Genomic DNA, 14,051 nt, shown 5'->3' with positions numbered 1-14,051 from the left:
AAGACAAAACTGAAGGGAAAATGCCCCAAGAACAAGCAGGAACTGAAGACATTTGCAGTAGAGGCCTGGTAGAGCATCACCAGGGATGAAACCCAGCGTCTGGTGATGTCTATGCGTTCCAGACTTCAGGCTGTAATTGCCTGCAAAGGATTTGCAACAAAGTATTAAAAAGTGAATGTTAGATTTAGGATTGTTTAGTTTGTTCCATTACTTTTGGCCCCTTAAAAAGTGGGAGGCACATATAGAAACCGTTATAATTCCTACACCGTTCACCTTATTTGGATGTAATTACCCTCAAATTAAATCTGAAAGTCTGCAGTTAAATCACATCTTGTTTGTTTCATTTCAAAGCCATTGTGGGGGTGAATAGAGGCCAAAATCGGAAAATTCTGTCAATGTCCCAATATTTATGTACCTGACTGTATATGTATATATTTTAAGGGGCCCACCCCTAAGTATGGGCCCCTATCACTGCATTCCCCCAGCGGGCCCTTCATGCCCCAGTCCGACACTGCATATCACGCAACGATTTTCCCTTAAATAGGTAGAGTAAAATGCACTTCCCTATCAGTGCGTAGCAATATTTTACCTTTCTGTACATCTGGATTTCGGTGGTTATTACCTAACAATATGGCAAGAGATGTATCCTCATACACCATACGGCACGAGGCGCTTGGCAAACTGAGATGCTCCGACCCAGGTAGAGAGGCATACTTTTTCACTTAATATTGTGTCTTAGTCACATTATAGCTGCATACAAAGCTGCTCACATTTTAGGGACACTAGGTCGCAAAGAAACTGGTATAACCTATGAACAAAGTCGCAGATTCAGCATATGGAACGTAGTGGGAGGAATAGCCATGACCGGCCATAATGGAACCTTTTTACCCAGATTTAAGACTTTGTTGCACACAGATGTACAAGTACTGACAGCCACACTAGTCATTATATGCTAGCAATGTATTTTTGTCTTATTTCATGGTGCAAATAAGATCCAAATTTTGAAAAAAGGATACTTGCTGCAAGGATCCTGGCGTGCCAAGAGGAGCTATTTGGTGCGTCTAGAGTAGCGGTGGCCAATAAGCAGCCCCCCAGCTGTTGTAGAACTACACATCCTAGCATGCCCTACCAGTTTTGCTATTTGGCCATGCTAAAGCTTTTGCAAGGCATGATGTGATGTGTAGTTCAACAGCAGCTGGAGGGCCACTAATTGCCTACCCCTGGTCTAGAACATAGGAGTATAAGGACACATCTGTATATTTGAACCTTATATTTAACCAAATTTTACTTAAGCCCTTAAATACCAAAACCTATTTGATTAGTTCTGCATCACAATGGGTGTCTCTTCGCCTTTCCGAAAATTCAGGAGTCTGCTATTCAGTGAACTTACATACTGCAGATTCAGGTTGTCGACATGGATAATCAACTTTTTTTTTAACACCCGGCATCTGCAGCAGTTTACATTGAAATGTAGATGAGAAAAGTTGTGGTGAAATTTTGTGCAAATTGAAGTCTAAATCACGAGGTGTGATGTTCTGTGATTTCTGTTTCACCATTCTGCAGAATATCACCAATCACATTTCTCAGGATGTACAGTCTATGTATACAGCAGAAATGACAATACACTGTGTGGTGTATCTGAGGTAGAACTAGAAGCACTTACGACTCACTTCTGCTGGAAAAATGTGCGAAATTGGCAGGAAAACACATAATGAGGCGGGGGGGTCTGTGGAAGAGTTTTTGTCATCCCCACATTTAAATTCCTGACTGGGGCATCCCTGAACTGCAGGCAGTGGGGAAAGTCTCCCAAACAATGGAATCCAAATAATGGGACACCCACGTTTATCTAGTGATGATTATTGCATAAATAATATTCTGGTTTGCGTTTAAGATTCAGTGAAATTTGTAGGTTTTACAAGTGATGTGAACATCAATACAGTTTTATAACTAAGGTCCTGATTCAGAGGCGCTTGCTATTTGCGAGCGCTCACTCTGAATCAGGGCGGATTTTTTACTTAAAAAATCTGCCTCCAGGCCGCTCGCACAGCTGTGGGTGACCACGGCGATGGTACGTGTTATGTCAGTAGGGCCGCCCATAAACGGCAGGCATTCCTTCAGGAACGCCTACATTTGTGCAGCCACCCCCCCCCCGACCCGCCTACAAAATGGGGCGAGCTGTGGATCAACATAGACAGCCGCCCCGTTTTGCTGCGAGCCGCGAGCGAGTGAAGTCCTCACTCGCTCCCGGGCTCGCATGCGCACTGCCCGACCATCGACCCGCTTGCGAACGCTATGCGCTCGCGAGCGTGTCTGAATCAGGCCCTATGTACTGAAATAGGGCATACACTGATATTACAGTAGGGATGCGGACAATATTCAGACCGCTGGGATCCCGGCGGTCAGAATGCCGTTGCCTAATCCAGACACTAGTCAAAATACTGGCACCACGATCCCAAAGGCAAGTACTGGGGTTACGAGGAGGGTTAGGGTTAGGCACTAAGGGGGGAGGGTTAGGTTTAGTGGGAGGTTAGGTTTAGGCACTGGGGGGGGGGGTTAGGGTAGGGAGAAGGGGGGGGTTATAATACCTACCTAAAAGTGTCGGTAATCCAACCGATTAGATTTTTCTGCGCATCTTTGCATAATTAACAGGCAGAATCATTGTACACGTCACCTGGTTGTATTTCACACTGAAGTGATCGCAGTGCTTGCAGCAGGGTATAGTTGACCTCAAGCGCTGCGATCGCATCCGATGGTGGTCGATGTGCCAATGGTTTCAAGCACTTCCAGGAGATGACGTGTGCAAGTGGGCGTCTGCATACACACAGTGATTGCACGCCAAGACATAGCGGACGTGCTAATGCTTTGCCGTGCGATCGCCTGCCTTGCCGGGAGAGCGCTGGATTTGCATACCCTGGGTGCGAGTGTACGCATCTAGCGAGCGAGTCTGAATGAGCTCCTGAAATCAAAGGCTTGATGCAATGTTAGCGGAGGCAAGAAAGAGAAGTCATTACAAAGAAAACAGTGTGTGGATTGTGGATTCTGTGCTGGCACATTCTCCATGGTCTTCCTTTGTCCTTCGCCTCTCATAGATCTCTACTTGTATATCAGGTTCATGCACACAGGGAACATATTGGACCAGAAAATAAATGATTCCTTGTTCTATGCAGTGATTAAATCATACAGAATAATGGAGATTATCTTAACTGAAACCATGGCAGCCATTGCTAAAATATTACTGTATTGACGGACAGTAGAAATATTTACAACAGAAACATGCACATAAGATACAGTATAATTGTATAGCATTCGTTTACTCAGCTGTTCTTACCTGTATCATCAGAACTCTTAAGAGTCAGTTCATATGTAAGATCTAAGATAAAATAAAAAGAATAAACACAAAGTATTAAACATATTATATCCGGCTTCACTTTGCCCTTTGGGCACATTTGGCAAATCCTCATCTGGAAGACTATCTTTTAAAGTTCTATTTTCCGCCCACTCTCTATGAACGGTGATCTTCTCTAAATAATTTAGTTTTTTTTTTGTTTTCTATTCATATAGGCTATTTATATTGTCGTGCATCTGTTGCCATATATAATACGTGATTAACTGAGGATGTGGGATTATTTATTTTCTGTATCTGATTCACACTGAGGGGGTCATCCTGGTACAGATGTGTCTTCATTCACCAAACTCAATATACCATGTGGCACGAGATGCCTGGCGCAAGTGAGCTGCACAGAGTGGTGTAGCCTCTTTTTTGCGTCTTTTTACGCTGGAATGTGCACAGTGGCGTCACAAGGTGGATGCGGTCGCACCCGGGTGTCGCCCACCGAGGGGTGACACCAAACTGCCGACTCCTCCTCAGTGACAGGAGCCGGGTGCTGCAATGTAGCATTACAGTGAGGGAGCCAGCACTGCACACAGACTGATTCCCGGGGGGCTATAGTCCGCATCTCTATGACCCAAGAAGTGACTAAAATGGGGGATTGAGCCGTGAGGCCATGACGCTTTTTACCAGGACAATCCTATCCGCACCGGGTGTCACCATAGGGAGAGACGCCACTGAATGTGCATATTAGTCACAATGCGATGCAACAAAACCACTTCACAAGACTGCTCTGATTAATTTGATAAGCGACACTTGTATATCTGCGTGCGACTGAGTCTGATGTCAGTACAATGTACTTTGGCGTGAAAAAAAAATCTGCAGTCTCATTAAGCGGTTTTGTCGCATCGAATTGCGACTTATGCTGGGTACACACTGACGGATATATTGGCCGATCAATTGATCAGCCAATATATCTGCTGCATGTCGGCCAGTGTGTACCAGTGATATGTCTGAACGGTGTCATTCACAGACATATAGCATTGGCTGCGCTGCACAGCCAATGGACAGATATGTCTGCCGACATATCTGTACATCGGCAGGTGTGTACGGGCGGTCTGCAGACTGCCCTTACACACAGCGGTAGCCGTGGGGAGGGGGGCGGGACCCGCCCCGCCCATCGGGACACGCCCCCGACCCCCGCTGCCGCATGCAGATGATGGTTGTTCAGTGTGTATGAATGACCATCATCTGCAGATATATATGCAGATCACTTGATCTGCATATATATCACTTAGGTGTGTACCCACCACAATATCCACATTCCAGCAAAAAAGACGTTTAGCAAAAGCCGAGTTGCACGGGACCTGGTGCTCCGAGAAGAGCTGTTTGGTGCGACTTCGGCAATAAAAGATGAGGATACATCTGTAAGTGCATTAGTAACCTGAAAGATGATTTGTAGTTGGACTATGGAGTCAAATAGGGGCGATGATGCTGTTTTGGAGAAAAATATGTGATGTAGATGGTACCGTAATGGGAATATATATGCACAACCAAACATCAATGCAATGTATGGCAACATATGACCCCAAATTGAATTTATTGTGAGTCGGACATTAATCTCAATAAAAGACCTTTTGCACCATAGAGACAAATATGAATCAGAAATGTCGAAATTTCCCAACTATCCCGGTTAGGGTGGAACAATCCCAGTTTGAGAGCTATTTTCTTCCATCCCATTGCAGGCATCTTTGTTTTTCCATTTGGAAAGTTGGCTGGTATGTCCGGCTCACTGCTGCTTAGCAGAGGAGATACTCCGCATTTGCAGGACTACAATAAAGCGATTCACTGCGAATCGCTCCATCGTGCGCCCATTTCTCTGTGGAAGTGGGTGGGATCTGGGGTTGCTATTTTTCTGGGAGTCGGACATTCTAGAGGAATAGGCAAATATGTGGTAAGGGACCTTGTAGATATTTTACAATACGGCTTAGTAATTTCTAATTACACTGAGGGCCTGATTCAGACCCACTCGCAAGCGGGTCGATGGTGGCCCAGTGCACATGCAGCCGGCTACGCCGTGCGCATGCGCGATACCCGGATAGCAACGAGCAAACCGTCGCTCCAGGTCTCGTACCAAAGGGTGCGTGCTGTCGATGTTGAGTGACAGCACGCCCCTTTTGGTGGACGGGCCGTGGGTGTGACTGCCCAGACGGAACGCCTACCGGCTGCCCATGGGAACACCTACCGTCTGGGGTCGGCCCCACTGACATCACAAGTGATGTCAGTGGGAGTGCTTTCGGCTCTGGTAGAGCCGAAAGCACTCTTGGGCTTGCGGCAACGAGACCCTACCACAAGGGTCTCATCGCAAGCCTGATGGTCGCGATGGTCTTGACCATCGCGACCATCATCATGGCCGCTCGCCACAGATATGCGAGTGGCCAGGAGGCCGTTCTGAAAAACCAGAGGGCCGGCCCTGATTCAGAGCGAGTGCTCTATCAGAGCGTCCGGCTCTGAATCAGGCCCTGAGTTCCATTAGAAATGTGTAAAAAATTGTAAAGGGAAATTAATGATACATTTAAATGAATCCTTTAGATCACAGTGCAGTAAAAACACTGCAGCCAATTAACAAGTAACAATGATCCACACTGTTATTTTTAGGTTGTGAGGACAGGTGTTATACCAGCATGTACCATCCATTCTACTGACCGGAATGACAACCAGCTGGGCTGCACACACTGAGAAAAAGAATGCAACCTATATATCCTTGATTTGTCCTAGTCAGGCGTGCACATTCAAGTATACTATGCAGAAGACAGCACCGATGGTAGGTATAATTGTACACGCGCATATGATTCTGCAATCAGATCATACATGCATGCTGTATTGTTGCCAACATTCTTTTTATTGGGTTGTGGACATCAGTTTGTCATAAGGACCATGTATACCACTATGTTGTTTGCAGGCCACATATTGAATGCAATTAAGTTGCATAACACTTGTTGGATATTAATCCGCTACAATTCCTGGATATTATGATGCAGCCCAATTCACATAAACAATGATGGTAATAGATTAGCACAGTGTAACTGATGGCCTGCGAGGCTAGTGTGGCTAATCTGTGTGTACCATACTTGCCTACTTTTGAAAAAGTATTTCAGGGAGATTGTGAAAGTAACACCTATGAGCGCCTTGTTAAAGTGGATTGTACTGCTGCATATGAGAGGGGTGTCCTAATACTGACTTACATTCAAATGTAAATGAGGCTCAGAGAAGTTAGTAAGATTTATTTGTTCATGAAAACACACTGATACTTATCAGAAAATGCATGTAGCCATAGGGATCAGTGGGGCAGATGCAGGGCCGTAGCTAGGGTAGTGCGGCCAGTGCCACCGCACAGGGCACCACAGGTCAGGGGGCGCTGTTTGGTCCTGTCAAATTTCTGTTTATTATCATTCTTGCTTGTAGCTTCCTCTTATTTCATCCCCAGCATCTCCTGGCCTCTCTTATCTCTTCCCTGGCCCTTCCCCATGAAGCCATAGCTTTATTTTGGGTGCATTATGTCCCTTTGAAATATGAAGGGGGCACCAATTCTCTTTCTGGCACAGGGCACTAAAAAGTCTAGTTACGGCTCTGGGCAGATGTATGAAGCTCTGGAAAGTGATAAAGTGCAGAGTGATAAACGACCAACCAATCCGCTCCCAACTCTCATGTTACAGGCTGTGTTTAAAAATTGACAATTGGTAGCCGATTGGCTGGTCGCTTATCACTCTGCACTTTATCACTTCCCAGAGCTTCATACATCTGGCCCATTGTGCCTTATAACCAATGCAGGGAAATTATACTAATGATCTAATTTATATGTATATATCTCTGTTTTTGTAATATAACAGCTACATAATGGGGGTAAGATGCTATCAGGGAGATTACTAGTCTCTCAGGGTGTCAGGGAGATTACTGCTATGTCAGGGAGAGTAGGCCGTATGCTGTGTATCCATCACCAACATTTGCACTGTGGGCCTGATTCAGATGTGGACGCAATGCCAATATTTGCGCAGTTGAGCGACTAACAGCCGACTGCGCATGTGTCGAGGCCGCCCTGCGCACATCCAAGATACCATAGCAATGCCGCTCTCAGTGAGGATTTCTTTTCAAAGTGATTTGACATTCAGGGACCTTTTGGGTGGAGGTTGTGGGCAGTTGAGAGAAAAACGCAGGTTTGTCAGGCGCCCCTTTTTGGGGCATGACTGAGCATATTACTGTGTTCCCATATGCAGAAACCTTGGTGCCAATGTCTCAGTTCCCGTGGCTATTCTACCTGACCATAGAGTTACTCAGATGGTCGATTATCTAAGGATCTATCTGCGACCACCGCTGCTATTTGTACGCATTTGCTTGGATCGATGGGAGTATAAATACATTTCCAGGTTGCTTGCAGGCACTAGCACGTTCTGTACAGCAGCTGCAATTGCTTTAGTGTAATAGCTGACTCAGGCCCAGTATTTTTTACTCCTAAATGAAAATTGGTGCACTAACAAATGCACAGTCTTTGCTTGTGAAAATGACAACTTATATCATATCCCTAGTGTAATAATCTGGCTGTCAGTCATTATTACCTGTGCAATGCTGCTGCAGCCGGCGGATCTCAGCGTGCAAGCCTTTCAGTGTGTTGGCATGTTCCTGCTGCAGAAATAACAGATTCTTCTGGGCGCTTTGTAGCTGATTTTCCAGGTTGGAAGTGGCCATGATGGATTTCACTCTTCAGGAGAGAGCAAGGTGTCAGCCTGCCATAGAAATTCATGACAGGATTTTAAGGTAACTGATGCAGAAATATGTACAATATATATAATAGTGATTGAGTTATATGTATACACACTACAAATGCAAAATGTTATCACTACAGCACACTGAGACACCCACCACCTACTGAAGAAAGTCACCCCTGAATGAAACGTTGTTGGGCAACATATGATGTTTCAACAAACACGTTCATTCTTCTTAAAGATGTTGGTGAAGTCTTGGATTTGTCAGACTGTCCTGATTCTCGGACACAGAAAGGGGCGCTGATGCTCGGACACAGAAACGGGCGCTGATGCTCGGACACACAAAGGGGCGCTGATGCTCGGACACACAAAGGGGCGCTGATGCTCAGACACAGAAACGAGAGCTGATGCTCGGACACACAAAGGGGCGCTGATGCTCGGACACAGAATCGGGAGCTGATGCTCGGATACAGAAAGGGGTGCTGATGCTCGGACACAGAAAGGGGCGCTGATGCTCGGACACAGAAAGGGGCGCTGATGCTCGGACACAAAGGGGCGCTGATGGTAGGACACACAAAGGGGCGCTGATGGTAGGACACACAAAGGGGCGCTGATGCTCGGACACACAAAGGGGCGCTGATGCTCGGACACACAAAGGGGCGCTGATGCTCGGACACACAAAGGGGCGCTGATGCTCGGACACACAAAGGGGCGCTGATGCTCGGACACAGAAACGGGAGCTGATGCTCGGACACAGAAATGGGCGCTGATACTCGGGCACAGAAAGGGGCGCTGATGCTTGGACACACAAAGGGGCGCTGATGCTGCGAAACAGAAAGGGGAGCTGATGCTCAGACACAAAGGGGCGCTGATGCTCGGACACACAAAGGGGCGCTGATGCTCGGACACACAAAGGGGCGCTGATGCTCGGACACACAAAGGGGCGCTGATGCTCGGACACACAAAGGGGCGCTGATGCTCGGACACAGAAATGGGCGCTGATACTCGGACACAGAAAGGGGCGCTGATGCTCGGACACAGAAAGGGGCGCTGATGCTCGGACACACAAAGGGGCGCTGATGCTCGGACACACAAAGGGGCGCTGATGCTCGGACACACAAAGGGGCGCTGATGCTCGGACACACAAAGGGGCGCTGATGCTCGGACACACAAAGGGGCGCTGATGCTCGGATACACAAAGGGGCGCTGATGCTCGGACACAGAAAGGGGCGCTGATGCTAGGACACAGAAAGGGGCGCTGATGCTCGGACACAGAAAGGGGCACTGATGCTAGGACACAGAAAGGGGCGCTGATGCTCGGACACACAAAGGGGCGCTGATGCTCGGACACACAAAGGGGCGCTGATGCTAGGACACAAACGGGATCTGATACTCGGACACAGAAAGGGGAGCTGATGCTCGGACACAGAAAGGGGCGCTGATGCTCGGACACACAAAGGGGCGCTGATGCTCGGACACACAAAGGGGCGCTGATGCTCGGACACACAAAGGGGCGCTGATGCTCGGACACACAAAGGGGCGCTGATGCTCGGACACACAAAGGGGCGCTGATGCTCGGACACACAAAGGGGCGCTGATGCTCGGACACACAAAGGGGCGCTGATGCTCGGACACAGAAAGGGGCGCTGATGCTAGGACACAGAAAGGGGCGCTGATGCTCGGACACAGAAAGGGGCGCTGATGCTAGGACACAGAAAGGGGCGCTGATGCTCGGACACACAAAGGGGCGCTGATGCTTGGACACACAAAGGGGCGCTGATGCTAGGACACAAACGGGATCTGATACTCGGACACAGAAAGGGGAGCTGATGCTTGGACACAGAAAGGGGCGCTGATGCTCGGACACACAAAGGGGCGCTGATGCTCGGACACACAAAGGGGCGCTGATGCTCGGACACACAAAGGGGCGCTGATGCTCGGACACACAAAGGGGCGCTGATGCTCGGACACAGAAACGGGAGCTGATGCTTGGACACACAAAGGGGCGCTGATGCTCGGACACACAAAGGGGCGCTGATGCTCGGACACACAAAGGGGCGCTGATGCTCGGACACACAAAGGGGCGCTGATGCTCGGACACACAAAGGGGCGCTGATGCTCGGACACAGAAAGGGGCGCTGATGCTCGGACACACAAAGGGGCGCTGATGCTCGGACACACAAAGGGGCGCTGATGCTCGGACACACAAAGGGGCGCTGATGCTCGGACACACAAAGGGGCGCTGATGCTCGGACACACAAAGGGGCGCTGATGCTCGGACACACAAAGGGGCGCTGATGCTCGGACACACAAAGAGGCGATGATGCTCGGACACAGAAACGGGCGCTGATGCTAGGACACAGAAAGGGGCGCTGATGCTCGGACACAGAAAGGGGCGCTGATGCTAGGACACAGAAAGGGGCGCTGATGCTCGGACACACAAAGCGGCGCTGATGCTCGGACACACAAAGGGGCGCTGATGCTAGGACACAAACGGGATCTGATACTCGGACACAGAAAGGGGAGCTGATGCTTGGACACAGAAAGGGGAGCTGATGCTTGGACACAGAAAGGGGAGCTGATGCTTGGACACAGAAAGGGGCGCTGATGCTAGGACACAGAAACGGGAGCTGATGCTCGGACACACAAAGGGGCGCTGATGCTCGGACACACAAAGGGGCGCTGATGCTCGGACACACAAAGGGGCACTGATGCTCGGACACAGAAACGAGAGCTGATGCTCGGACACACAAAGGGGCGCTGATGCTAGGACACACAAAGGGGCGCTGATGCTCCGACACAGAAACGGGAGCTGATGCTCGGACACACAAAGGGGCGCTGATGCTCGGACACAGAAAGGGGCGCTGATGCTCGGACACACAAAGGGGCGCTGATGCTAGGACACAGAAACGGGATCCGATACTCGGACACAGAAAGGGGAGCTGATGCTTGGACACAGAAAGGGGAGCTGATGCTTGGACACAGAAAGGGGAGCTGATGCTTGGACACAGAAAGGGGCGCTGATGCTAGGACACAGAAACGGGAGCTGATGCTCGGACACACAAAGGGGCGCTGATGCTCGGACACACAAAGGGGCACTGATGCTCGGACACACAAAGGGGCACTGATGCTCGGACACAGAAACGAGAGCTGATGCTCGGACACACAAAGGGGCGCTGATGCTAGGACACACAAAGGGGCGCTGATGCTCCGACACAGAAACGGGAGCTGATGCTCGGACACACAAAGGGGCGCTGATGCTCGGACACAGAAAGGGGCGCTGATGCTCGGACACACAAAGGGGCGCTGATGCTAGGACACAGAAACGGGATCCGATACTCGGACACAGAAAGGGGAGCTGATGCTTGGACACAGAAAGGGGAGCTGATGCTTGGACACAGAAAGGGGAGCTGATGCTTGGACACAGAAAGGGGCGCTGATGCTCGGACACAGAAACGGGAGCTGATGCTCGGACACACAAAGGGGCGCTGATGCTCGGACACACAAAGGGGCGCTGATGCTCGGACACACAAAGGGGCGCTGATGCTAGGACACACAAAGGGGCGCTGATGCTCGGACACACAAAGGGGCGCTGATGCTCGGACACACAAAGGGGCGCTGATGCTCGGACACACAAAGGGGCGCTGATGCTCGGACACACAAAGGGGCGCTGATGCTCGGACACACAAAGGGGCGCTGATGCTCGGACACACAAAGGGGCGCTGATGCTCGGACACACAAAGGGGCGCTGATGCTCGGAGACACAAAGGGGCGCTGATGCTCGGAGACACAAAGGGGCGCTGATGCTCGGAGACACAAAGGGGCGCTGATGCTCGGAGACACAAAGGGGCGCTGATGCTCGGACACAGAAAGGGGCGCTGAAGCTCGGACACAGAAAGGGGCGCTGAAGCTCGGACACAGAAAGGGGCGCTGAAGCTCGGACACAGAAAGGGGCTCTGAAGCTCGGACACAGAAAGGGGAGCTGATGCTCGGACACAGAAAGGGGAGCTGATGCTAGGATACACAAAGGGGCGCTGATGCTAGGATACACAAAGGGGTGCTGATGCTAGGATACACAAAGGGGCGCTGATGCTCGGACATAGAAAGGGGCGCTGATGCTAGGACACAGAAAGGGGAGCTGATGCTAGGACACACAAAGGGGAGCTGATGCTCGGATACAGAAACGGGAGCTGATGCTCGGACACAGAAACGGGAGCTGATGCTCGGACACACAAAGGGGCGCTGATGCTAGGACACAGAAACGGGATCTGATGCTCGGACACAAAAAGGGGCGTTGATGCTAGGACACAGAAAGGGGCGCTGATGCTCGGACACAGAAAGGGGCGCTGATGCTCGGACACAGAAAGGGGCGCTGATGCTCGGACACACAAAGGGGCGCTGATGCCCGGACACACAAATGGGCGCTGATGCTCGGACACGTTTTTTCTTGAAAATATCAGTGCGGTTCAGATGAATCATGGCAAAGACATATTTTTTTCCACTCTGGCATGTTAAAATGTGGACTTCTGTATACACTACCAAACAGGTGTGGTATACCATGTTGACATTCAGGGTATCGACATAGTCACAATGTTGATGTGTCAACATCCATGATGTTAACATGTTAAAAATGACGATATTACCCATGTCAACAGTTCTATTTTACCCTAACCACAGCCTAACCCTAATGCTCATAAGTTCATAAAGTAGACATGGATAATGTTGACATTTTGAACATGTCAACATTTTAACCAAATAAATCGACATTTTGAATGTTGACATTGTAAACCTGGTGACATTACAGTGTCAACATTTTGAATGTCGGCATAGTAACTGCATAACCTACTAAACTGCCCTACAGTACTGCACACACTGCTAAACCCCAACACACTACACCAATGGATGCTTCTGTGCATTGGATCCCCCCTCCAATATCTGCATCAAAACACTGGAACCTAAGCTAGGTACACACTAAGCTATAATTGGGCCAAACAGCGACGACTTTCGGATGCTCAGTCCGATTATTGCATGTTGGGTACACAGCATCCATGGCCAATTATGGTTTAAAAACCTGTCGGATCTGCTCATCTGATCTGATGAACAATTATCATGCACATTTTGTAGTGTGTACATTTTGGGTGGAATTCAATTACAAGCGAGGGCAGCTATTTCACTGTAAACCCACGTAAGTCGCAGTAAACTGCATTTTCCCCACTTAAATACCGGATGCACTGCTGTTACCGCAGGCGGTAACAACGCGACTAGCCCCGAAGCACTACTTAGAGCGTATATCAGCTTGCACCTCAGGGGGGTGCGAGTAGAAATCTGCTAGGAGCGGGATTACAACAAGGGCAATTGAATAGCTCCTGGCACTCACCCCGGGAGCAACAGTCCTTCGCTTCTAATAGAATTCCCCCCAATCTGTCTGACATAGTTCATTTTAAAATTTGATCTTTGATGATCTTTTGGACATCTAATCATTCAGATAGGAACAGATGCTTCAGTATACACTGGAAATCAAATGTTATTGATGGTTTCAACTGACAGAAAATTGTGGATTGTGAGTAAAATCTTTCCCCCCTCTACCTGACTGCTAACCAATACATTGTACAGAACAACTTGACAGTAATAATCCTATAGACAAAACTAATCCCACAAACTGTTTAAATGCACAAATTAATGTGATGTTATTTCTGGAATAAGAGTCTAAAAAACTGGATTTCTGGAATAAGGGTCTAAAAAACTGGATGAGGTGAACATTGGCCCTGATTCATTGGCCTTCTGGCCGCTCGCTAAGCTGTGGTCTCATCTGCCGCAAGCCCCAGTGAGCTTCCGGCTCTAATAGAGCCGGAAGCTCACCACTGACATCACTCGTGATGTCAGTGGGGCCGTCCCCAAACGGCAGGCATTCCTTCGGGAAAGGCAGGCGTTCCTAGGTTCCCCCTCCCCGCCTACAAAACGGG

General features: G+C 49.1%; 1 protein-coding gene across 5 annotated transcripts in view; it reads right to left on the bottom strand.

Annotated features, from left to right (window-relative positions):
- CCDC92 (coiled-coil domain containing 92) overlaps window positions 1–14,051 on the bottom strand; it is a 66,007-nt gene that overhangs the window by 17,295 nt on the left and 34,661 nt on the right. For all 5 annotated transcript variants that reach the window (XM_088482169.1, XM_088482173.1, XM_088482174.1 and 2 more), the window contains exons 2-3: window positions 7,942–8,109; window positions 3,329–3,370 (exon numbers count right to left, since the gene is read on the bottom strand). In XM_088482169.1, coding sequence (XP_088338295.1) covers window positions 3,329–3,370; window positions 7,942–8,071 — 172 coding nt within the window. In that variant the 5' untranslated portion in view covers window positions 8,072–8,109. The remainder of the gene's footprint in view (window positions 1–3,328; window positions 3,371–7,941; window positions 8,110–14,051) is intronic.

The sequence above is a fragment of the Taudactylus pleione genome, unplaced genomic scaffold (genome assembly GCF_031769625.1).
Source record: "Taudactylus pleione unplaced genomic scaffold, aTauple2 ptg000282l, whole genome shotgun sequence".
Classification (NCBI taxonomy): domain Eukaryota; kingdom Metazoa; phylum Chordata; class Amphibia; order Anura; family Myobatrachidae; genus Taudactylus; species Taudactylus pleione.
Note: the sequence above shows the minus strand (reverse complement) of the source record. Positions and strands in the feature narration are given on the sequence as shown.